At 39.7% G+C, this 26,921-nt stretch overlaps 2 protein-coding genes across 5 annotated transcripts in view; one reads left to right on the forward strand and one right to left on the reverse strand.

The window, feature by feature from the left end:
- Positions 1–18,475, reverse strand: part of si:dkey-82f1.1 (DENN domain-containing protein 2A) — a 40,386-nt gene extending 21,911 nt beyond the window's left edge. For 2 of the 4 annotated variants that reach the window (XM_008432763.3, XM_008432762.3), the window contains exons 1-2: positions 18,054–18,475; positions 2,146–2,232 (exon numbers count right to left, since the gene is read on the reverse strand). In XM_008432763.3, the coding sequence (XP_008430985.1) occupies positions 2,146–2,231 (86 nt within the window). In that variant the 5' untranslated portion in view covers position 2,232; positions 18,054–18,475. Of the gene's footprint in view, positions 1–2,145; positions 2,256–18,053 lie in introns of those variants that run through there. The other 2 variants (XM_081607838.1, XM_008432761.2) reach the window with 2 other exon arrangements.
- A 2,968-nt stretch (positions 18,476–21,443) lies between these two features.
- adck2 (aarF domain containing kinase 2) lies at positions 21,444–26,862 on the forward strand. Its single transcript, XM_008432764.3, has 8 exons — positions 21,444–22,755; positions 23,631–23,777; positions 23,924–24,052; positions 24,143–24,238; positions 24,351–24,632; positions 24,734–24,862; positions 25,165–25,218; positions 25,710–26,862. The coding sequence occupies exons 1-8, from the start codon at positions 21,940–21,942 to the stop codon at positions 25,848–25,850; spliced, it is 1,794 nt and encodes a 597-aa protein (XP_008430986.2). The 5' UTR covers positions 21,444–21,939; the 3' UTR covers positions 25,851–26,862.
- Positions 26,863–26,921: the final 59 nt, after the last annotated feature.

Below are 26,921 nucleotides of genomic sequence, written 5' to 3' on the forward strand. Positions count from 1 at the left end.
GGAAAATTTGGCTGTTACTGGTAGCAAGGTAAGAGTTTTCCTTTAAAAGGATTTTGTGGCATTATTGGTTTTTATTCAATTGTAGCTCAGAAGGGGAGGACATGCAGTAAATGGTCCAAGAATTGTTTGAAACAATAAAAAGTATCTAGATATCTAGATTTTTTTAAATGTATGTGCATAGGGTAAGACATTATTTTGAAGTTTTGAAAATAGATCCCCAGCTCATCACTTGTGACTGACTGAACAAGACTTTTCTCTTGAGCTTTTTATGAAACCCAGACCGTCTTCTGTCTTTGCCTTATCAATTCCTCTTCATTCCAAGAAGCGATCATGATCATCAAATGATGCTATTTTTCATATATTTTACAACAGCTCAAAAAATGTATTTTGCTGAAAACCCAATTTGAAACCAGCCACTAAATTCTGATCGGTACAACTATAATTGGTTTTAGAGATTAGATTCAGCATGCAGATTAAAAACAAATACTCCTCACTTGCCCTAAAAGAAATTATTTAAGACTTTCATAATTACAACAGCTTCAAAGGGTATAGAAAACACTTATAAAAGGAGGCTGTTTCAGCTGCGAGTCAGTCCCGGAGCGTCACCGGGTTATGACAGTTTGAACTCCGGGTTTAAGGGTCAAAGTTTATGAGCTACACACACAGCTATTTATGGAGTGGAGACAAAGTATGCAAAAAAAAAAAAGAAAAGGTGGGGGTTGGGGGTGCAGAGGCCCAAGTGTAGACATGCATCTCTCCTTTTCTTCTTCTCAACCCATAAAGCTCAGTTTTGGCTCAAAGCCTATCAAATGCTTCCCACCAACAAATGGAGGAAAGGCGGACTTGCTGATTGAGTTTTGATGACGATGCTAAATTAGACATCCAACAGTTGTATAATCTAGAGGAAATCTGAGGAAAGAGTTGAAGAGATTGAGAACTCAAATTTCCTTGTTCTTTGAGAAGCTGCTTCTTTGCATTAGGGTTTTAAACTGTGGCCACATTTATTTTCCTCTTTCAAGATATGCTAGCAGCAACAAGGAAGAAAAAAAGAACTAGGTCAAACAAAGCAAGACAAGTAAAACAGGGGAAATGGGATAGAATGTGGCAAAGGATTGCCCATACATTAAATGTTGTGTTAAAGACAGAATAAAACTGAAGAGTATGGATTAAAAAATGTGTCCAGGGCATCAAAGATAACAGATGTGGGCTTTGAATGATGCAGTAAGCTAATGGTTCATTGAAACACAAAAACACTGCATAATAACTACAGCAAAAATGAAAGAGGGGACTTTATATAGGAGCGATAGAGGCACTGGGCAGCATTAGCAGGAATTAACCAACAGTAGCTAACCAGCAGATTGATAATCTCCTCTCTTGATCTGCCTTTGTTTTACTGAAAACTTTAAGGAACAGGAACATTTACAGCTATCCTAAGATTAATTCAAAAGGTTAAACCTTTAAAATCTTTGTTATTCCTGAAAAGCTGTGCTCTTGATTGGCTTCCTTAGTATTTAAAGCTGCAATAGATAACTTTTATGAAAATATCTTTATTACATATTTGTTAAAACTGTTACTATATCCTGAGAATATGAGACAAGTAATCTGTGGGAAAAAAAACATCAACCTCTTCTGTCTTCTCTCTGTGGTTCTACTGTCATGTGCAGAAATACACAGCTCCCAGTCAGAAACAACAAATCAGAGCAAGGGAGAGAGGAGCAAGAACAAAAGTAGACTGACAGCGCTAGGATGTTGCTGCTCGCTCTTATTGATTGTTTCTGCCTGAGTGGTGTATTTCTGCAGCTGGCTTTAGGATCATAAGGAGGCAGTGGAGCTTGATTTTGTGTGAACATAAAGTGTTATTTTTTTCTATTTTTATATAAAACGCTCCAACATAAATAATTTAACCTTGAAAGTATGACTGACTACAGATTTTTCTCCCTCTTTCTGTATAGTCAGCTGAAATTTCCCTCCACAAAACTTCATCCCAAAGTTTCAGGATAAACTTCCTCCCTGCCACGATTGTTTCCTAGGGTCAGTTTTTTTTTTTTACTGGGACACATATTTTATTTTGATAAATGTAGTGGAATAAATACTACATTTATTTATTCCACAAGGACTAAAGTTCTCAGAATCTGAAGCACCTACCCGTTGACTGATTGGTAAATACAGTTGTCAGTGTTTGCACAGAGCAGCAGGGCCCTTCCGCCGGTCATGGTGCTAACAGCTGGCATCCTGAACACACAAAGGCAGAACATGTCAGACGGTATCACGGAGCTGCATGAAGGGCAAGGTTCTTGAAAGAAACAACATGTAAATGGGGGACATTTGGTTTGTTGGAAACACAGCATGAACCATTATTCAGCAGACAATGGCATGCTGTGCCTTACAAAGACATTGAACCTTTTTACATTTTGCATCATTACAATGGAAAACTTTGTTGTAATCTGTTGCTTTTTCATGTGATAGGCCAAAGCAGAGTAATTATGAAGTGGAAATAATTTTTTTACAAGCATTTTATTATTTTGCAAATGAAAATCTGACTCTATTTACTAATTAGGTGACAACTGAAGGCAACTTGTTGTACTGGGTTTTATTTAAGGGCATCAATATAACGGGAGCTGAATACAAATGCACACTACTTTGTAAAATTCTCCTTCCACTGACATGAAATAAAAGTAAACACATTAAAGTCTCTGGTTGTAATGTCACAAAATCAAGTGTGTTGGTATTTGGGTGATGCACTGTAATTATATGGAAATACAAAAACATAAATGGGAGGTAGGATTGGTGCTATTAACTTTATTGCCCATTGTCTTTCAGCATGTTGCCGTTACCTTGCCAGATTTCTTAAATGGACATAATGAAAACACATTTTTGAAAAGGTTCCTTCAATTGAAATGTGCTTTGAAACTTTTGATTTATGTTTGTCTTTTTCTTTTTTTTTTGCCACGCAAGTATATGGTACTAAGTGTAAAACAAGATGCTCAAAAAGTATTTAAAAGATGAGCCAAATGTAAGATCCAAATAAAGCTAACTTGGGCTAAAAAAAAAAAAAAAAGAAGAAACCGGTAGGTAGTAGGAAAAAAACTCCACGTTCTACCAAAATCAAGGGATAAGGCACAGAACCATGTGGTATTTAAGCATTTACTCTGCGGTAAACGCACACAGATTCACATTAGTGCTTTGTAATCTTACAGAGAATTCAAAACACGCCTACATGTTTGCATTGCAGTCCCACACAGAGCTCGCCAAGAATCCATATGGCAGTCCAGCGAATGGATTTTATGTGTGTGACTTTTTCCAGATGTGCCGAGATACTTTGCAGGGTATTTTCAGGCTGTTAAACATTTCCTGAGCACTGCCTGGCCCAGATCCCCCCTCTGTCTTTTTTAAAATTATTTTTCTATAAACCTGCATCAGCAAACCCTGACACTTCTCTTCCCTGCACTTTTAACTATTTAGGGAATATGGCCCTAATTCCTCTGATCGTTGTCCCGATTGGTAAGAGTTCACACACTAATGATGCACAGAGTTTTGGACTTGTGCTATTATCCACAATAAAGGGACAGTTCAGATCTTGTCTGTCATATTTTACCTTTGCCTTTCCTTACAGCACAAGTTATTCATTCGTTTGTCTTTGCCCCATAAGTCCAAAGCCAAGCCGCCGCGCAGGGAAGAAAATGGAGAAGGAAGGCTTGCGTCAAGCATTCAACAGGCCTGTAGGCCAAAATTATTTTCAGCTGTGAGCCAAGTGGGGGTCACATGTTTGAGGAGAAACATCAACCACTTCTTTTTCCCTTCTTCCCTCCCCAACTGATTATTTTTTCTTTCCACAAATGTAACACAGAACGCAAGAACAGAGATGTAGCATGGAAAAAGACTGAAAACAAGGACTATGAAAAATGTGTAATACCCTCTAGATGTTTTATTAACATGTTAAAAATGTGTTGTTTTATTGTTTTTTTTCCCCCAGTGTTGAGATCAGAGATATAGGAAGGAAGGACTGATGGATGGCAGTGGGTTGGGGGTGTCCTTAGGGTTAGCATGTCTCCAAGAGAAAGGGAAGATGGGAAAAACGGACAAGAGGGACAGGCCTTGTCAAAACTTAAGAGGAAAGTGAATAATGCAAAGAATAATAAAAGTATATTGTTGCAGTGAAAAGTGCAGGCTTTTAGGATGTCCTGTCATTATTTAGAAACCTTCAGTCCAAACAGAAAAAGCATTTCAGTGGCGCATCTCAGTTTCTTTCAAAGGTCATTTTCACACGTTTCCTGACTTTCTGTCATCATCAACATATCTCCAACCTGACAGGAAATGACAATTATATATGCAGGTTTTCAAATTCGACATCAGAAGGTCTTCAGCATCCCGTTACTCAGGAAACTTTTTTAAAATGGGGGGACAATAGGCTTTTGTCTCCTTGAGCTATTAGCAACGATTGTTAACACCAACCCCCCAGAGCAACATGTCCATCATAACAATACAGAGGCCGAGGGAAGCCATCTGCCGAGGGCAAGAAAACCATCATGGGAAACTGGGACCTCAGGACCTCTACCTGTCCCATCCAGCCCCTTCAAACTGCCCTGTGAGGTGTGACAGGAAATGGAAGCAGTATTATTATTATTATTATTATTATTATTATTATTATTAACAGCAGCGGGATGGATGGGAAAGCAGCTGAAAATATCTTAGAATCTCAATTACTTTCTAATATTAAACTTTTTTCTGATTGTAATCCAAGGAAATATTTCAGTTTATAACACAAGTTAAATTCAAGAAATCTCATGTTGCCTCTAGAGTTGTTGGTGAGACTGAGATGAATTAACTCACAGCCTCAAATGGAAGAAAAACTCAAATTTTGGCTCACTATAAAAAGGAAAGAAAGGTCAAAGTGAAGGCCTTAATGTCAATAATGACAAACTAAGCCCTAAGATAGTTTCAACCAGTACTAGGAAATACAAAGATTACACTATTTTTTGGAAGTCGTCTATGTTTTTCCACCTGAATTAGGACTATTTTCCACCGCTGATTCAAAAAATGACATCCATTTTTCTCAATCAGGTCAGGTTTTTATTTTAATTGGATTTAGATAAATCCAATCTTCTGACTAAATTGATGACATTTTTGTGACATTATTAGCTCATTTCCGTTAATATTTCTCATCCAGAAAAGGTTTTAGGAGAAAATGTTTTCAAACAGCATCTCAGCTGCATCTGTCGCCTAACATCTCCATCACGCCTTTACAAAATGTTTATGTACCCTTGGTGTCTGTAAGACAGATATCTAAATATTCCTCAAGCCTCATCTTCCTACACATTTGGTGCTGCATCTTGTGTGAATTAATCTCCTGCTAAGAAAATTGCAAAATGTTTTGGGACACATCCAAATCACTGATGGTACATATGCAGTGCTCCTAAGCACAAACACAAAGAATTTAGATAAATGCTACTCGAATGCCACTGCAATGATTGGATAGTAATGTGACTTAATCTCATGCTACACTATGCATGCACTTTGTCTGCATGCAATGATGAAAATTCACTCACGCTGAATGCACAAAACCACTGACGATGCAGTGGATGTGGCCTTATTTTCTAATTTATTTAACTAATAATTAATTGACCATTGTTTGTGTATAACACATTGAACATTTCGTAGTCTGCAGTAGTCATCACAAAACCTATGCAAAGAAAAAAATGTAATGATTACATCATCACAAAGTGTTTATTTTAACCCATCATGCCAATATAGATAGCGTTATTCTGTGGCAGCTCTTGATGTCCTATTAAATGCACTTTATTTCTTCAAACTAGGCCTCATGTAAAATATGTTCATAAACATTGGAGAAAAACTTATTTTAAATGTTTTTAAAACCTCTTCTTTTTCTTACTGCGCTCCCTCACAAGCTGCCAGAGTGAGTCATTTTGGAAACGATTCCACAAGTAACACTGTCTGTTTTAGAAAATAAATTAAGCTAACATTAGATTACCAATATAATGAAGGGAAACAGTCAAAGATTATAGACTTAAATTCAAGTTAGTATGTACAGAATGAAAGCTAGTACAAAAGAAACTTTTCAAAAGAAAATTGACTTGTTAGCATTGCTACCAAGTCAATTTTCCCATTGTTATCAGTTGCACAGTTAGCCTTTTTTAGTTGCTCAGAAAGCAAAGACTCCTAGTCTTGCAGGAGTGTTTTGCAGCTGAAGAGGAATCACCTTCATCACACTGGATGCAGGTGGTGCTATTTGTGTGTTTAATCATCAGCTTCCAGATGCTGTCAGTGAGCTGCTGGGCGGGCTGGTGTTGCAGGGCTCCGGAGGCCTGCCTGCCCGCCTGCCTGCATCTTCCCTACAGCTGCTTCTCATAAAGACTTCTCCCCTCCCCTCTGTCGCTCTCCTTCCCCTGCAGAAAGAGCTAACACCGTTACATCATCTTCATTCTTTGCTTGTTTGCTCTGAAACTTCTCCACTTTCCCCACCTTGTCATTTCTAAATGCCTAAAAAGGACAAAGTTTCTGACAGACCTCCCCAACCCCCACCGCCACAACGAACGTCGTGGAGTTTTCCTAAAGTCAGAAATCAACCAAAAAATGTCTCAGAACTTCTTGCTATTATCAACGGTTGGTAGAGGATAAGTAAAGCATCACTCTCGGCAAACATAATAGCTCGAAATGTGGCTCACGTTAACGTGATGAATTTCTGTTTCTGTCTTTCTTTCTGCACCCAGGCTCAGTGAGGACCCCATCTCCAACAGAATGTGGCTGAGTGCAGCTTATATTCCAAAAGCCTCATCTGTAATCAATTTAACACACTGCTGCACACTTAGCCTAGCTCCTTCTAGAAGGGCCAACTTGGCTGTTCTCTCTATCCCACCCTTCTCTCTTTTATTTTCCACTTTAGTTTTTTCCTCCTTCATTGCTATTTGGTTACAAAGTTGTGGGGAGACCATGCTAATAGAGGAATAAGGATGAGCCATAGGGAGGTAAAAGGATAACGTGGAATCCTTTGCTTCTTTGTATTGGTTGTCCTGAGCCGATCTGAGATTTTCTGCAAATCTAGAGGACAGATAGTTGATTCAAAGCTAATTTTATCACGTTACTACAACAAATTTCAATGCCGTTTACATATATTTTGAGTAAGACATAGTTGAAGTGGAAGGAGTATGATCTACTGGTTTTATTATTGGCAACATATTGCATAGACATTTGCAGGTCAACAGACAAGTCAGGGATAAAGTTGTGAAGAAGTTTAAAGCAGGATTAGATTATAATGCTATCAATTGATTAAAAAATGTAATCATATTCATCACATTCTAGCACTGTATGCAATCATGATTAATAACTATGCTTGACTTTGTAAGCTAGATAAGTAAATACGCATACTTTCAAAAATCGTTTAAGAAAATATTTTAGTGTCTCAAACCGAAAATGTCTGCATGTTCCGTTTTGCAATTTTAATATTCAGGAATATCTAAAAGAAGTCTAATTTTTTTTTTCAAATGCTAATTTAGAAATGGATAAAGGATAATTAATCATTACAATACACATGCTGTCTTGGTTTTATCCAAATTTCTTTTGTGGTGTTTTTTTTTAAAAGTAAAATTTGCCACAGAGCACATCACTTTGACTCTCCTCGCTCATTTTTTCACTCGGTTTGAGACACTGGATTGTTGACCACCGTACAACAGCGCTCAACATGTTGTTTGAAGTAACCCTCTGCAGGAAATAGGCTTTTAGGCCACTCATCTGCATTACAAAATATTAACATGTTAAACTTTCTAGATTAATCACATGCATTAATGTCGACAGCCCTAGTTATAAAACAATATTGCAGGCTTTGAATGTCTTTAGGATGAGGGTTGTCTAATGTCTAATCCATCATCCAAATTGTATGTTGAATTTTTTTTCTGCTTTTTCTTCTTTTAAAGTTTTTTTGCCTCTAGTGGCCTTTATTTGATAGTGAATTGATAGGAAAGTGGGTAATGACAGAGGGGGTCAGACAAGGTCATCAGGCCGGGACTCAAACCAGTGACACTGAGGATTAAGGCCGCCGTATGTGGGTTGGGCTTAACCCTTGCAACACAACAGTATCCCATGGTCCAATTATACACATACAATTGCACCAAACTGATAGGCTTAACAACACGATTTGGCTTAACAACAATAAGTGGCAGGTCAATGTAATACACTTCCATCCCACTCACTGTGCAACACAGGATATGAAAACATGCAGCACAGCCAAACACAGTCGAACATCCAGCAAAGGCTACAATAGAATGGTTTAGATCAAAGTTCAATGTTTGCCACCCAATCTGCCTATGCTATTTTTTGCAAAGAATATGTAATTGTTTCTAGACATATTCCAAAAGACCTGCAGCTGTGACTGCAGCAAAAAGGAGCTGAATACAAATGGAGGCCACACCTTCAAGATTTTCATGTTATTTTTGTTAGCTTAACAATAAAATGTAAAACTGTGCATCAGTCTCCTTCCTTTTATCATTTATGTGTTGCTTTCCATTTAATCTAATCTAATCTAATCTAATCTAATCTAATCTAATCTAATCTAATCTAATCTAATCTAATCTAATCTAATTTAATTTAGTCACATAAAATCCCAAGAAAACCCAGTGAAGTTTGTGGTTGGAATATGACAAATTGTGAAAAAGTTAGAGGCATATGAAAACCTCACCAAGGCACTGTATATTACCACTTAGAACTTGTTGGAAAACAACATACTTCCTTCCAGAAGAAGCAAAGAAATGTTAAAGGAACTGTAGAGAGGGAGAGGAACAAGCAAATGAAGAAGAGAATTGTAGCGTTCCTTCATGTTGTCCTTCTCTCTGTTTTCGTCTTTGTGTCATGCTCAGGGCCCCCGCTGCTTTCCCAAGTTGATTTCATTGCAAGGCCTTGGACTCGAGCCAAGCACGCCAACTCTACGGCCATGCGTGCGTGCTCAAATCTGTGTAGGAAACTTTTCATGTACGTGGCTGTCATACACAATCTGTCACAAGTCTGGAAATTACATTTCACCATCGCACACTTTCTATGTACAAGCCGTCTCATGTTCACTCCAATGCTGTCTAAACTCCTCGTCCTCATTGTTGCGTTCCCTTCTCCCCCAATCCCCCCCCCCCACTCACCATTCCTTTATTGTAAAAAATAGGACGGACGTGAGACAGTACTGAAACTGGTACAGACATGAGGCCAAACAGGAACCGAAGGGGGATACCGCAAACAATTATTTCTCACAGCACATTTCTCTGCTTATCAAGCAATTCCAAATATAACACATACATCCCATTGTTACATTTCCAATCCCACACTTAGCAGTGCTTATTATTGTCTTGGTAATTTACATCAGGGACCTCTGACAGTCTGTGTGTCTGATGACAGAACCACTGGGGGGGAAGGGGGGTACTGGAAGTACACTGATGAATATTACTTTAAATGACGTCTCAAAAAGTTTGGTTTCAAACCTCTATTGAAAAAAAGTTTTTTAACCAGCTCAAAATGTTTTGGTGATTTTAACTTTTCTATTATTATTATTTATTGTTATTATTATTATTACTACACTGACAAATGAGACCTGAAAGCTATGTTTTTCTTTTTGTCCATATTTCTAAGTTTGACTGATTTCTTGATCAGAGCTGTCCAATTCTGTCAACAGGAGTGGGCAGCTTTTTAAATTATGCCAGAAGCTTTTAAATGACATTTATCTGGGTTGAAAGTAGATATTTAAGCCTATATTTGTGATTTTGACCATGTGTTGATCAATGATGATTCAGTGCACGAGTTTTAAGTCAATTTTCTTGAAAGTAGTCTGACCATCGCTTTCTATAAAAAGATCAGTTTGAATGCATCGTTAAAGACAGCACATGACATTCATGTCCATGGTGAGTGAAAGCAAACTTCTCACTGCAACTGTAAAATGCCGCAGTTTTTACAAATGCATGGTTAACATGGCCGCCAGCGGAAGGAAGCTCCGGACACAGTCGGCATTGTCCTTTCCTACTCCTTTCACCCGTCAAAAGTTTACAAATGACCAATCCTCAAGGTTTAGGTCAAGGCTTTTATTGTAAAAGATTTCAGACTCCATTGGTGTTTATTCCCTTAGTCTTAGTTCAAAAAACAAATCTGGGAAACCTTTCAACAATGCTGCCTTGTTGAAAGCCAAAAAATCCTTGTTAAACATCATCTAAAAGGGTGGCAAGTCAGCCAATTAGAGGAATTACTGCATACAAAAGTTTTTTTTCCAGCAAACAATTGACAACACAACACATTAAAATTGGCTCAATGAGGTGGGTGAATAACAAAAGCACAAGACAGGGAACAAAAGAACACAACACCGATGAAAAGGGGATATAGTGGTGAAGTACCAGAAGTATCCAGAAAGTCTCTGTAAACTGGTCTCTGTCATTCTGCTCAAATGGGAAAGAGTGTCTTGTTTCCTCCTTGTATAGAGGTGGAGCATCTGTCGGCCGTGGACTTGTCAGTCCATTCTCACAACAGATACAGAGCACCCCTCAGCAGAGCTCCTGACTCATGCAGAATCTGCTCTCAATTACCCTGCTGGCTCCACACAACAATGTGCGCTGCCAATTCATTCCAGGACACGTTTTCAATAAACTGCTCTCACTTTGGCCCACATCAGCCTGTTTAACACTGCTTCTGTTATGTGCAAAGAGCCACGTTTGTTTCCCCTCATATCTGAAAGATGAGTGCAGCTCCAGCCAACGACCGAGACCTTCATAAGATTTATTTTTTTCTGCCCAATAACCATTGAACATACACGGCATCCCCACAAGCGGGTATAAGCGGGACAGCCTACTTTGGCCACATTTTAAACAAATCTTTGACATCCTTTTTTGGCAGAACCTGGGGTACTAAGTGTACAGTTTTTGTCTTGGGTAGAGAACTGACATCAAATCAATTAAACAAAGCATAACATTTTTGAAATCTATTTTAAAACATGATCATGTCAATTCAACATTAAAATTGATGTTTGCGTTTCAGTTTCACCAAGGCTGTAAGCTTAGTAGTCGTACGTGAAGACCTTATTTCTACCTTACTTATTGGATTTCTACAATAGTCTGTTTAATTTCAAAAGTTGAGATTTTTCTAAAGCCACGGTGTAAATGCAGGTTTCAGAAAAACTTAATACTTCAATTGAAGACATTGTCACTGTTGTTTGTCAGATGAGAAGCCCCGCCACATGCTAGCATTTGAGTTTGGAAAGCCTCCTTGCAGTCACCCTAATCATAGCTCCATCCTAAGATTCAAGTCGGGACTCTGGCTGGGCAGCTACATTAATATTACCTCAAAATGAAACATGTAGGTTAAATTAAAAGATTACTCCAAGGCTAAATCTGCAATAACTTTGGGCTTACTAGCAAATGCAAGGTCGCGGCAGGTCTCAAACCTCTAAGATAGCGTCTATAATGATTGGGGAAAATAACGGGTAGCAATTTTTTAACCTAACCATAAAACCCTAAAAGCTTAAGTCTGACGAAAGTGAGCTCAAATATTTCTGCAGCCATAAACTGGCTACTTCAACATACAAACATTAACTTCAGGGGTCTAGATCAAGTTTCACCTCCAAGCCATGGTCTCTGAGTTAAACTCCAATTTCAAAACCCTCCTCTCTTCATCTCTTTCCGGATTTTGTTACCCCTTCCTGGTATATATTTAAAGGATTCCAATAGAGAATTCCCAGCAGAGCTCCACTGTCTCATCCAAGCTTCCCTGCTCCTCTGTATGCTTGCACAGACATATTTTCATAATTCACCCTCCAGTCCTCGGGGGATCTAAACAAGGCGAGAGCTTGGGAAAGTGCTCTTCCGGAGCGTAAACTCAAGAGATGACGCTACTGATATCCACACACCCCTTGACTGAAAGCTGTGAGCCAGGGTTAAGGCCACCACTGGACAAATATGAGTAAAACAGAGTCTTTTGTTTGGTTTCCCCTCACACAAATCATACTAAACCAATGTAAAGAATTTACTTTAGAATAATAAAATGTATTCTTTAATAAAAATTAAAGTTATTATCTGACAAAACATAACATCTGAAGCAAAAATATTTCTAAAGAAGAAAGAATTACAAGTACAACTCAGAGAAAACACATCACCAGCAACACCACTGCTTTCCCTGCTCTAAATTTTAAACAAGACAGTGTTTAAATGTGATTTGTTATAATCCAGCCTCCTCTGTGTCTGCAGTGCATCTGGGGCATCTACTTATTATGTTGTTAAACTTGGATGAACTTAAAGATGCAGAATTGTTTTAATTGCCATTTTCCAAGAGATCCTTAAATTGACAGGTAAACGTCATTCTTTTCGCTTACAGTCATGTCTGCAAGAGGGCACAAAATAATGGAAAAGTGGAGGAAGGAGAGAAGGCTGCAACTCTATGTGACTTCTAGCAGGATGGTAATCACTAAGATAGTAAAAAAATAATATTAAGTTCAACTGTAAGTTAACAGGAATAGCTGGGGCCTAATCATCTTCTGTTTTAGGTTAAGTATGTTAACCATGCTGTGTCTATTAAAATGCCGCCTAGTGAAAATAAAACCAAACAACTTAATTGTAAGAACAAAGGAGGAGGTACAAAGGAGGAGGTACAGGAGACTCTTGCGGGCTCTATGCAGACTTTAGTTCAATCATATAGAATTAAACAGTTAAGGGTTAGTGTCAAAACCTTGTATCATAAGTTACTGATGGCACGAGCATGTATTTTGTGGTGAAAAAACAGCTACTTTCGTTGTGAAACATACATCACTGTAGTGACAGAAAGCTGCTGTATGAATATGCACAGGATTCATTCATTCAACTGATGCATTCCAGTGTTTGAGTAGTACATATTTGGTTGAATTTTTAAATTTAATGCCATTCTTTATATGACAAAGCCCAACTGTGTACAGGCAACATTGATCAGCACTGTTTTGGAGTGAATGTTTTAGGAGACATTTAAATTATGTCAAAAAGAGTCCGAGCATTTCACCCTCAAAGGCAAGACCGTGGTGACTGTTGTGTCTGAGCGAAAATGTGAATTGGGTTGAGACAAATGTCTCTTTTCGTAGTGACTCCTTACCTTTACTTTTTCCCTCAAATTTAACTGAACGGACAAACTGAAGCTGCAATGGACTGGTGACTTGTCCATTGTTTGGTTGGCGTTGGTTTACCACCCTAAGCCTAACAATATACATTGAAAAGTGTTAATATAAATTAGTCCAACATTGCAATGTGATAGCATGCAGAAGTAATGTGTGATTTCGTTTGACTCTGGGTTTTGGATGTACAAGATTTAACCACGCGAGTGCTTGAGAGGAGGGGGCGAGACCTATTTTTGATCATGACAAAATCCATAACCCACTAACAATATTACACACTAAACACCCCCATCATAACAAGAGGAATTCATGGACCATAACCACAAGAAGCATTCCTTCAGGGTATATCTCTGTGGTAACAGCAGCAGCAGCAGCAGCTCTGGGACAGCAGAAGGTTGGCCTTTTTGAGTAGCAGGCTGCTGGGAACGGTGTCCGTTAAAAACAGGCTGTAAAACCTCCCAGCCCCCAAACTCTGAGGTCCATCACCATTCTGAGCCGAAAACAATAAGCAGTAAAACGCATCAATCCGTATTAGAGATGTGCCGATCAGGTTTTTTCCTGCCGATACCGATCACCCAGGAGGGCCGATCACCGATACCAATCACCGATACCGATCACATAATTATTATTTTTTTAATCATAAGCACTACGGTTACATTATGTGGAAAAAGGAACCATGAATTCACCTTAATTTAGATAAAAGCTTTTAAATAGCTTTTTCCAAGAAAAAGACAAAACAAAACAGGCATTGTGCAAATTGTACTGCTATCGGTAATACTATCTTTAACAGACTGAAAACATATGAAGGCTCTGAAGAGGCTAAATAATGCAAAAAGTCAAAATAAAACCTCTCAACATTGCCAAAAGATTCAAGTATAAAACTTTATATTCAAAGGCAAATACAGGTTCCATTACAATAAACAATCCTGAGTTACTGAATGAAAACTTCCTGATAGCATGGCAGCTAGCTGATTACTGCTAGTTCTGATTGGCTGTTTCTGACTGAGCGGGATAATTATGCAGAGCAGGGAGGAGATCGATTATTTTTTCAGAGATTATCTGTCTCATGTTAGGACAGCGAAAGTTTTAATACGTATGTAAAATGTATTTTTTTAAGTTAGATGCTGCAGCTTTAAACAGAGGTTCGGTGTGAGAGTCACTACCAGGTGGAGCAGAAGCGGCGCTCCGTCTGTCAAATATTACTACCTGTATTGCGTAGCAGCGGTTCAACAGCGAGAGCAGAACCAGCGTCTTACGTCTCGAAGACTTAAATAATTTTGCGGGTTATTTGTTTAGCTTTCTGACTGTCATGCTAATCCGGATGAGTATTTGTAGCTGTGCGCTGCTTTACCTGCTATCTGATTGTCTTTTTTACAGCAGTGAGCCTGATGTAGCCAAACTCAGTCACCAGCCTGATGTAGCCAAACTCAGAGACCAGTCGCATTTCGACTGAGCGGTCAAAATGCATCAATGTGCATCAATTTTCCACCGCAACACGCAAACTTCCCCATTCACTCAGTGCGATATAGCTCCACATCACTTAGGATTTGTTGCTGCGCGCTTGCGCAGTGTGAAGGAAAGAGGAGACCAGCTGCACAGGCAGGCTGCGAAATGAGATGCAGGTGATCGGTTTGTGTGATCGGCAACAAGAGATCACGGCGATCACCGATCATACATTTTTCACGGAAATCGGCCAATTGTGATCGGTGGCCGATCGATCGGCACACCTCTAACCCGTATACGCCACAACAGATACATTTACACAAGAACTTTCTATGAATACACATGGATATCAGCATGGTTCTAACTTTGTAGGTCTGTGAAAGTGATTCACGTTATGGCTACAATTTCACATGTAATTAGAGTTACTGTTATCAAGCCAAATTATTGGTCACACCAATCACTTATGAATACGATCTCCATTTGCAAAACAAAAAAAGATCCCAAATTGAGAAACAACATGATAAAAAGCATTTGTTGTAGAATTTTCTTCTGATAAGATACAGTATTCTGTTATTTGTGGATATGGGTTTAGCTGGTGCTTATGCAAACAATCTTGAGACATGCTGTATTCAGTGTGCAACAAAAATATAAAGGTTTTTGTTTAAACATAAAAAACAATAAATAAAGCCTGAGAAAATGTGGAAATTATATGCAGTATGTAAGGCTGATCCTGAAAGGAACACAGAAAAAGAAACCCAGAAATCGTGTCAAGAATAGAAAGTAATTTTCTACAACGGCATACAGTGACTTGCAAAAAGTATTAACACTCCTTGAACTTCTTCAGATTATTTTTTCATGTCACAATCTAAAACTTCAATGTATATTGGAATTTTATGTAACAGAAAACAAAGATAACAGTGTTTCACAAGTTTCTTACTTCTTCCTACTCCTTTTCGAGCATGTTAAGATTATTGTAGTACAAAAAAATGTGTCTTTTGCATTCCTTGTTGATGTGTGATTTTATACTTCTGTCATGTTTGAAATAAATAAATATAATAAAATAGTGCCAATGGCCAGACACAATAGTGAAGTGGAAGGAATTGGTTTTTTATCATTATCATTATTTTTAACAAGTAAAAATCTGGATGTTCATTTCAGGCTGAATGGTTAACATAAAAGTATTGCCATAGATAATATTAGGTCTGGACTTTGACTGGGCCAGTTTAACACATTATCTTGCTAGGCTTGATGTCCTGCTGGAAAGTAAACCTCTTACCCAGACTGAAATCTTTTTGTAGCCTTTAACAGCTTTTCTTCCAATATTGCGCTTAATGTAGCTTCATCCACCCGTCCATAAGCTCTGACCAGCTTTCTTGTTCCAGTTGAACAAACGGATTACCACAGCACAATGCTCCCCCTACCATGTTTCACTGTGGGATGTGCTGGCAAAACATTTTATAATTACCAGCACCAGAGCAAAAAAATCCCACCAACATCTTTCTCAGACCTTCATTTTTTAAAATATTTTAAAAGTTATGTATAATTTTGTCTGGTAAAAGAAAAAAAAATCACAGTTTGTGGCTGCAATGCGACAAAATATGGAAACCATTAAGAGGCATGAACGCCACATTGCTGAAGAAAGTTTACCTCTGACCTTGACTCCAAATGCAAATAGTTAACCCAATCAGTCAGAAGAGTGGGTGTATGATAGTAACACCGGTACTCGACACGGGGGCACATATAAACACAGAGTGGGTTCAGAGGACAGGATAAGAGCCCAGCCTTTACAGTCCTCCAGACCAGTAGACAAACCGTCACCATCTCTTTATCTCAAGCTCTATAAACCTTCTCCGTAACTCCAGAGAGTCAGCTTGTCTCTGTTCAATAAAATCTCACTCCTACTTTGCTAGGTAAATAAAAGGCAGGATCAGGCAGAGACGGAGGATTAGAGGACCAAAGGAATTTTGATCTGTGATCTGCTTCAGCTGTTCATTTGTCTAATTATGAATATAAAGGAGAAAATATGGTACAGAAGATTGTGCTCCTAAATGAAATAGTTTTTTAATCACCTTCTGATAAAACAAACCAAACACACAAGGATGGATGTGTTTGAGCACAAAATATGATCATCAAATAAAACAACATTCAAAAACCCTTGTGAAGATGCTGGTTGAATGCTGGGAAAGGTATGTCATTTTCTAGATTAAACAAGTCCAGTACCCATCTGGGCTCATGGAAGAAGCATTTACTTCAAAAGTATCCCGAAAAGCCAGATTGAACACTCTGCGATTGGTCTAAAACTGAAGTGTTCAGGCATAATAATCATTGTAACATAAGGAGCAAAAAAGGGGAGGCTTTAAGTAGATTGAAAAATACTTATAGTTATCAAAATTGGTATGAATGGAGGTTCTTTTCACGACATAAAAAGTCAGATACAAAACCACCAAAAGTAGCAACGGAGAAAAATTAACTGGCGCTTTTCGAAAGTAATATAATGCTACTAACAGTTTATTTTAAAAAAGAACGAGAAAGTGTTTGTGAGTTTTAGAAGTAGTTACGAAAGCAATGCGAGTTTTAATGGGGAAAAACTCACTCAAAACATCTGCTTGTTCCATTTTCTCTTGAGAAATCCTCAGAAGTCGAGCCTGTTTACAATGACAACTCCACAAACTCCATTAGCAGACAATGTTTACTCTTAATCTGTTCTGTGTGAACATTTAAACCTCTTTTTTTTTAATGGTCTTTTTGGCCAAGTTGTTGCTTTTTTAGATTTTTAACAGAGACACATTGATAATTACTGTTGTGCTTTTTTTTTTTTGACAAGAGCTGTAATTTTCTGTATTGTAGAGATTAAACGTAATCCCTCTGGCAGAGGTTTTTTCAGTATCAAAACATCCTGACAACACATTTTTTTTACCCTTTCAGCCCTCTTTGACTGGAGAGATTTTTTTTTATGGACAGCCACCTGTAGGTGAACTCCTGCTTCCTCCCTGAGGAGGTTTCCATCCAGGCAAGCCCTTTCAAAACAATACAAGCAATGCATGAAGAGGTGCTTTTGTTCGCATGGAGGAATGCTCATATCTCTATCATAACATCATTATATGCCTGCACTTGGTGCAATCACAAACAGCTCAGTGAGAAGCAAGTGAGTCTGTTTTGAGCCCCCAGTGTAAGTTTTAAGAAAGTCTTAAAGAAGGAAAAAAATCAGACTGGAAGAAACAAAGCTAAAATAAAGAGAGGAAACCAGCTTATAGCATTTTTCCATTAGCATTGCTTGAGGGAAGCATAGACCCACATTCTTTACACAGATAAAGGAAGCCTGACACAATCAAGGTCAGGCGCAAGCAATTACACTAGCACTGCTGAGTAGAAGGTAGAGATGCACACCAGCATAACCTTTAAGAAACAAGCCTTTGTACAACTGTAAGAAAACGTTTTTTTCTTACTTTTTCTGGATTTAAAAAAAACTGTGACAAATAAAATCTTTTAGATTTCACTATACCTTTCTGAGCTGGTTGAGCCCCGATGAAGCTCTCTCGGTGTAGCTATTCATTTTGTGAAACCCGATCCCGCAGAGAAGAGCATCCACTTGCATGGCTCCTTTTCTTCCAAACCAACTAGCTTTTCCACCCCCTCTCTCCTCTCTTCCTCCGTTCCAGCGCCCCTACCCCTGCCTCTGACTTCTCTCGCTCTGCATAGCTCCTTCCCGAACCTCCCACAAAGCCACAGCTTAGGAAGCACAAAAAAAAAAAAAAGTTTGGGAAAAGTGGGGAGCGGAGTGAAGGGACTCCCTCTTCTCCCGTCCAGCCTCGAGGCTAAAACGGTTCGCGGCTCCGTCTGCGCGCGCTCACAGTCCTATCCATAAATGACACTGATTTTCTTCTCTACCCCTCTGAAACTTTTCCCACCCCTCTTCCCTCAAGCCACCCCCTTCCTCCTAACTTCTCTCTCTCTCCTCCCTCTCCATTTTCCATCATCACCGCCCCCCACCTAGCTAAGCCCCCCCACCGCTAAGCTAATCTGCAGCTGGCCGGGTGATTGGAGCTCCGGTTACCTGGGAAACCAATTGTCCCGTTCGGTAAAAGAAAGACGGGGAAACGGAGCAGGAAGGGAAAAGGCTTAAAGAGCGACTACACATAACTAAAAGCTCCTCTGGGAGGCAATCAAGAGGAATTCTTACTATCTCAGTGAGACGACAACATGTCCATCAGTTTTATCTCTTTGTTGAGATGTCCCAACTAATGACGACAGCCACAAGAAAAAACACAAACAAACGTTGTATGGAGGGATTAGCTTGATTGAGAAGATACAAACAGGGGAGTCCACAGCACGGGGATAACTCAATGGACCTGTCGAAGAAAAAGAGAAAGAGAAAGCAAGTGTCCAGGAAACAAGGTTGGACATGCATACTGATGGCTGGGGGATTAACAATTAACCTTCACACCCCCATTGTTTCTAGGGTTGCTGTATAGAAAGGATGTGTTCAAACAAAGAGTACTCATATACCTTGAACTCTTTTTGTCATACAGTAAACCACACATTTTTATTGGGACCAAGCAAAGACAACGTCCTTATTGCCAATATCAATTGGCTCAAAACTATTTACAGAATTGTACAATCAGGTCAGTTTTATTAAACGGTGTCAAATTCAAGGGGGATTGCCGACAAATGCAAGTCCTACGTTTCAGATTTTCATTTGCAATAACTGAATAATACCATGTAATTGTTATTCTTCCTCTCCCAATTAAATAGATTGAATACACTGTCACCTGTGGTTGAAACGTGACATAAATATGTCTCCATGCCACTGCATCTCTCTGGTAAAAGTAGAGGTATGCATTTGCTAAAGTCAGTGGGACAAATCAAATCCTTTCTCTTTTTATTATCAGCCTCAACTGCTGAGGCTGATAAGGTTATTTGCTTGAGATCAATGTTGTGGCACAGGATGAATAATACAGCGCTTTACTACCATTTTGTTTGCGACATTTTCAGAAGACTGTACTGAAAGCCAACATGCAGCCAACGGTACATCCATGCAAGATCTTCAAAAACTGGGGAAAAGGAATGATAAATGTTGTGGTCAATGGATCTTGGACGCAAACAGCGACATAAATGACACTTGGGCTTAATTTCTTCAGTCATTCCATCGAGCAGCCTTCATAAAGTGCCTAACAGCCTCAATGTAGCAGCTATGGAGCTGACCTCTGAGCCCGAAGCCTGACCTCGTCTTTGAAATGCAAGCTCAAACTAAAAAAAAGCCTGGCTTGTTCATCAATAGCAGTGGGAGGCTGAGGCCAGTGACATCTGTTTGCCGTTTATCTCAGCTTTTTGTGTTCCTCGGTCCTCTATCAGGCCTACAGCTGGGATCCTGGGTGTGTACTGAGCTCACTGTCCAGGGGACTCACACTGTGACTGGGAGCATGGTGCCAGCAAGTTCTCTATCACTGACATTGCTGCCTGAAAGAGCTCTTGTTTGAGCTAGGGGAAATTAAATCTCACCATGGGTGTGTTTGGTTCCTTACCTCCTACTTCTTCCTGTGGCCCAGAGTCTCGATTACTCACGCGTTAGTAAAATGGTAACGTGGTTAGAATGAAAGCACTTAGAAATATTATTAAGTAGAAAGTAATAACACAAATGCACCATCTGGTGCCAGTAACGTACTCGCATCACATGCACAATTGAGAAACAGTCTAAGTTATTGTTTTATTTGCAAAGAGGTGGCATATCTGGAGGGTGCACCAGAATATTTAGGTTGAGCATCCAACAGTCATGCAAAACAAGCAAACTAGGGTCACCAAATAAAAACATCTGCTGTGCACTGCGTTGACCAGTAGAGTTTGACTATGAGGATGTCTGAGTCCATGAAGCAAGGTGATTGCGCAGTATGAAAACCAGATTTCATAGTGGTTTACAAGTACCACCAAATAACCCGTCATCCCACACTATACTGAAAAGAGTAAACCCATACTTACAAAAAAAAAATCCCTTGATCTTATGAAGAACCTTAGCCAATATGAAGCAATGTCAAGTACTGCTAGGAAGGGGATACCCATTCCTTCTGAGGGCTGACCATTTGCTTTTAAAGTGTAGCTGTCAAAAACCAACATACTACAAAATGCTGTAATTAAAAAAAATACATACCATCAATAAATGTGGTAGAGCAGTTGTTAGCGCTGTTAATTACAGAGAGAAGGTCGTTTACATCCTTGCTGGGGCTATGCATGTGAAGTTTGCATGCACTCTCTTTACATGTGGCATTCTGCTGTTCTCCCACAGTCCAGACACATCCATGTGAGGGTGGATGGTAGCTCACATCCCTTAGATGTGAGTAATTAAGTAATGTCTAGTGAGTTACCCGTTGATGGACCCCAAAAAATCAATAACAATTGAGTGAAGACCTGTAATTTTGTTTCATATTTTAACGTGACATTTGAAGATATTTTTATAAAATTTACATTTAGACACTTTCTAAACCAACAATACGCTTATCTAAAAACAAATACTTATTTTTGTTTCGGTTGCTTGAGCCTTTTCACCCTCTTGCGTCCAATGCTAATGCTTAAAAAGATACTAAACGTCCAAGTAGCACCGAATTCGGGAAAGTATAAGATTTTGTCTCCATCTGGTGGCCACATGACCTCTCTACAGGACATAATTTTACTTCCTTTTCATATTTATATATATATAAATTGAATAAAAACTTTGCTATTTAAGGTTTCGCTTTTAACATGAAAAAAGGTCATTACGCTGGACGCTTCCTTTGTAATTTGTAATCAAAATTTGATCATTCAAGGTTAGAAAAACAAGAAAGAAACATTGGATAAAAACTCGAACAGCGACACTAACGAGATTTTAATAAAAGATAATACTCAACTCAAAAAAGTAATTAGTTATTCTATCTTCGCGCTGCATCGCCAAAGGAGGTTTGGCCACCTGGGCAGCGTGAAGGTCACGTGATCTCCCGGCGAAACGTCATACCCGGAAGCGAGTTGTTATTGCAATGTTTTCATGGGTGGCTCTGTTCTCAGTGGAAATGAATGATATTTTTAGATGTACATTCCTGCCTATTGGTGTGTGAAATGTGTTTGTTATCCACACTGAGAGTAGAAACACACCAAAGGGCTTTCTGCTACAGGGAGCCGCAGCTGCTGCCCTTCTGCACCGTAGGTACAGGTAATGTGAGAACAGAGACATATTCGTGTATTCGGTTACAGACGGTCTTAGTCTAAGCCGTAGCTTTATTCTTGAGGTGGAATATCTGCATTACAGCGTCGCATATTTGCATGAGAGGTCATACTCTCCTCGTTTTGGTGTATTTTATTAAAAGGGCACAAGCGAATGTGGACTCTTGCACCGAGCTAAGGGGATATTGGACAGCTTGGCCACGATGCTGGCATTTGGAGCCAGAGGATTCCTGGTCAACCTGAGGTCCACTCTGCAAAGAGCGGGCTGTTTTGCCAGATACAGGTTCGTGCAGAACCAGCGGACATGTTTGATCAAAAGAGGGCAGATTCTCACTCACATACCCAAGGTCACGCTGCTGTGTTGGGGTGCTGTCAGTGCTTCATCCTTTGCAGCCATGTGCCAGGAAGCAACTCTTCCACCTAAGACAGCAGACAGGAAGTCTCTTGCAAAAGTCCAAGTCCACAAAGTGGTATTCTTTCTTCGTCTCAGCCTTCGTGCTTTGGTGCTTCTCTGCAAGTTTGGTCCCCTTCTTCTCCTTTACCCCTTAGCCCTGATGTCCACCCACTGTGCGTCTTACTGGTTGAAGGCCCTGCTGTGGGTGACCGAGACCTCGGGTCCCACTTTCATCAAGCTGGGACAGTGGGCCAGCACCAGGCGGGACATTTTCTCTCGAGAGTTTTGCGACTGCTTCTCCAGGCTCCACGTCAAGGTGAGCCCTCACTCCTGGGCCCACACCAAGAAGTGCCTCCGCACGGCCTTTGGCGAGGCCTGGAGAAGAGTGTTGATGTTCGACAGCAAAGAGCCTGTGGGTTCAGGGTGTGTTGCCCAGGTGTACAGAGGCTGGGCCAGGGTCGATCAGGTGGAGGACCCGTCCTTCCAGTCGATTGTAGAAGAGATGGAGAGAGAAGACCTGCTGGAAGCCTGGGAGATCCCCGGCCTCGGCGGTGTGGGTGCCGTTCTGCAGCAGCCTGGGGAGAGCAGCAACGAGAAGGAGCACCTGATACCTGTGGCAATCAAGGCAAGTCTGGAAATACTACGCTTACAGTGCCTTGCTAAAGTGCTCATGATGCCCCATTGAAATTTCCCCCCCATTTTGGTTGATTGCAACCAAAAGCCTCATTGGATTTTATTTAAGAGATCGACACAAATTAGTGTACGATGAATGTAGTTTTTAATCTTTTTTTTTTTTTTTTACAGATTAAATGAAAAACAGTGACATCATTTATTCTGATGCACCCCAAGTCAAATAGTGCCGACTTTTGTGCAAACTTTTTGTCATGTTGGCCAAAATTGTTGAGTCAACAGTACTCTAAGCCCAAGAAAATAAAACTAAAATCAAGTAAATATTCCAATTTTGTTTGATTGTTTTTGTATTCAGTATAGAACCAAAGCTAGCAAAGAATTTTGCACGTTTACTGTAGCAAAAGAAAGGCATCTAGTTTTCACAATTTTGAGCTAATTTAGCAGCCTCAAATTTTGAGAAATTTCAGTCACTTTGTTTCAAAATGGTTGACATGGTTAGTCAAGTTCAAATAATTAAATAAAAGTTGATTTGGGTGCAGCAAAGTTGACTTTTCAGCAAAAGTCCCTGAGTAAACATGGTTCTACTTATGAGTCGAGATTACTTATAAAGAAGCAGATACTTTTAGTGTTCTTAACTTTTTCCCTCGAAGGAAAATCACGTCGGTAATAATTTCGCCCTAAATAAAAATAGAAAGTCTCCATCTGCATCAACCACCTGTGCTGAACAGGCCAAATTTGTATCATTCTTGAACTGCAGTGGAAAATATCAGGGGTAATTAATACTTCTGCATTAATTACAAAAGTATGTCACACCTCATATTTGTTTGCAAGTGAAGGAGAAGATGTAATAAATTTTTTCCTGCTTTTCAGGTGGTCCATCCAGGCGTCAGGAGGCAGGTCGAGATAGACCTGCTGCTGATGAAAGCAGGCAGCTGGCTGCTGCACTGCATGCCCGGACTCAAGTGGCTCAGTCTCTGTGAAATCGTCGAGGAGTTTGAGAAGCTAATGACCAAACAGGTACTTTAATTAGCACTTGTTTCGGTTTAGTTTACTACACTAGATTACCGAACCAAATGTCTTTGTTGCATGAATACAGCTTAGAAATTTCCCCAGCATGTATCGAAGTAACCGAACCGGACGTATTTTTACGTGTTTTACTGTAGATCGATCTCCGCTTCGAGGCCAGAAACATCGAGCGTTTCCAAGAAAACTTCCGCGACGTGGACAACATCAAGTTCCCGACTCCGCTACGCCCGTTTGTCACCAGGAACATTTTAGTGGAGACTTTTGAGGTGAGTATGTGGTTTCTGAAGATAGCCCGACACCTCAAGCATTACTCAGTAATTGGAAAATGTTAGAAAATGTCTTTGTTCGTTTTGTAGGAGAGCGAGCCCATTGCGAACTACTTGAGCTCTGAGATTCCTCAGGAGGTGAAGCAGAGAATAGCCAGGATGGGAGTCGACACCCTGCTGAAAATGGTGAAGCTCAGCAAACGTTACGACGTCGCTTGACTTGTGTTACTTACATTGGCGCATATTTAAAGTACTTCACCACTTTTATCAGCCATCTTCACCGACATCTCCACTGCAGGTGTTTGTGGACAACTTTGTCCACGGAGATCTGCATCCTGGCAACATCCTGGTCCAATATCCGAAGTCTCTCGCTGGTTCCAGTGACGAAGTTGGCGCCACGGGGGACCACCACCACGGAAAGACCACCCTCACGGACTTGTTAGACACGGTGGTGGTCAGCGTCAGACCAGAGCCGTGTCCTCTGCAGCTGGTGCTGCTGGACGCCGGCATCGTGGCTCAGCTCAGCGACCACGATCTCGCCAACTTCAAGGCCGTCTTCACGGCGGTGGTGCTGCGCAAGGTACTAGGAACTTTAACTGTCGTTCAGTAGGAAAGTACGTTTTTAATGTAAGATAATTATCTGACGTACATGTAGTTATGAGGAGCTGTGGGGTTTTGCAGGGCGACAGGGTGGCGGAGTTGATTTTGCACCATGCCCGAGCCAATGAGTGCAAAGACGTGGCGCTTTTTAAGAAGGAGATGGCCGAGTTGGTGGATCATGCCGTCAGCAACACCCTCTCTCTGGGAACGGTAGTTTTGCCTTTCGTCCAACTTGTAAAAAATAATGTAATCTTTAATTAGTTCTAATCTTTACATTTATTTGGGGGAAATGTTAAAATCTGTTCCATGTCTTAACGCAGTTCTTTGATTTCATTAGCAGGGTTTAAACGTTTAACGTTTAAGCTGGTTAAGTTTGAAGGGTTTAATGCTGCAACTCTTTTTTTTTTTTTTGCTTCATAGCTCAGCTCATTTTTATTAAAGAGTTCAATGTTTTTGGTGCTACTTTTACTGATGATCTGCATCAGTAATGTTCATCTTTTGTCTGTTTTTAGATTCAAGTATCTGATTTGCTCTCTAAGGTGTTTGGCTTACTCATCAAGCACAAGGTAAAGTACATTTCCTTTGTGATCTAAAGTTTTAAACGTACAAGTTTAAACCTTCTGATTATCAAAATTGCGTTACATGGGAAAAAAGATGAGTTGACATTATCAAGAGGGAGACTTTCCTCTGAATATTAACATCCAGAAGCCAGCGTGTATCTTTGCAAGAGATTTGTAAATGGCTTTATTTATTTTAGAAATAAAGGAACAGTTCTGAGTAAAGCAGAGGTATAACTGTTGCCAAAGCGGTCAGTTTGAAAGTAATGGAAAGGCACCAAGTTTAGATTTTATTTTAAAATTTGAGCTGTAAATCATTGGAAAACTTTGCCTCGTTTAAGAGACGCACAGAACACCCTTATATATTTATGTTCTTTATTTAAATCACAATAAAGGAAACATCAGTGAGAAGATATTTTTCTTCTCGGTGCCTCATTGTTTATGTTCCAAGTTAAACAGTGTGTCGCTACCTGATATTCCTCATTGATGGTGTTTTTCAGGTGAAGCTGGAGAGTAACTTTGCGTCCATCGTGTTTGCCATCATGGTGCTGGAGGGGCTGGGAAGGTCGCTCGATCCCAACTTGGACATCCTGGATTTGGCCAAACCCCTGCTGCTGAAGAACTGCGCGTCGCTGCTCTGATGCGCACGCACTCCCAATCAGCAGACGCACAAGACAGGCAGCTGTGCAGTCATTATGTGAATTTGCAGGTACTATGCGTCTACAGCACGTCCTCTTAGTACCGTTTCAGTGGGTTCTCTTCAGAACTGCAATGCAATGTTCCCCCGGTAGGTCACGAGATCATTTCATTACATTTCAGCAGAGTCCAGAACGTAATTACCTCACGGTGTCTTTTACGTTTAGTGGCTGCAACGACTTTGATTACTTTTGTTTACGCTTCGTCTCCTGCAGTCTGCGTTAAGTAGCTTTTCATACATGGACATGAACTTTAAAAGCACACTCACTGATGAATCGATGCATTTTACAGAAATGGTTTGATTACTAATCAGTGAGTCAGACGACATTTCAGTAACACGTAAGATGAAACAGAATCCTAAAAGAAACCCAAGCTGTTTCTCAGTGACCCGGTTTTCTTTTTAATTGGTGCCTTGCTAAAGTATTCCTACCCCTTAAAACACTTTAGGTTAAAACCACAAACTTTTTCGTATTTATTTGGAATTTTGTTATACCAAAACAACCAAGCGCAGAATAGTGACCTAAAACCACAAGATGTTTTTATTTTGGTTTAAAACGCCAGAAATGTGGAAAAGTGTGGTGTGGATTAGTATTCAGTCCTCTAGAGGGAACATCTTGAGACTAAAATATTTTCAAATTCTGTGTGAAGTAGCAATCAAAATGAATGAATGAGCATTATTTTCAAATTTCAAATATAAACGGGCATTTTTTTTAATTCTGTTGACATTTATGCACTACTGTATATCTGTTGTGATTGAAAGGGTATGAGTACTTTGAAGGCACTTTTATTCCTGCAGTGTTTCTTCTTTTAATGTTTTATGGATTTTGTTTTAGAGTTGATCACAAGATTGTATAATTTGTATTGATAGCCAAGTGTACTCAGTTTTTTGTATTTTAATTGCCTGCTATAAGACATGTTCTCAACATTCATGCCATTAAAATGTAATACAATCTATAATTTAGATTCTTTTCCTACCTTTGCCTGTGTGGTCTCTAACCGCGACGGTGAACTCCAAC

Source organism: Poecilia reticulata, chromosome 6, assembly GCF_904066995.2.
Source record: "Poecilia reticulata chromosome 6, P_reticulata-male-v2, whole genome shotgun sequence".
Taxonomy (NCBI): Eukaryota; Metazoa; Chordata; class Actinopteri; order Cyprinodontiformes; family Poeciliidae; genus Poecilia; species Poecilia reticulata.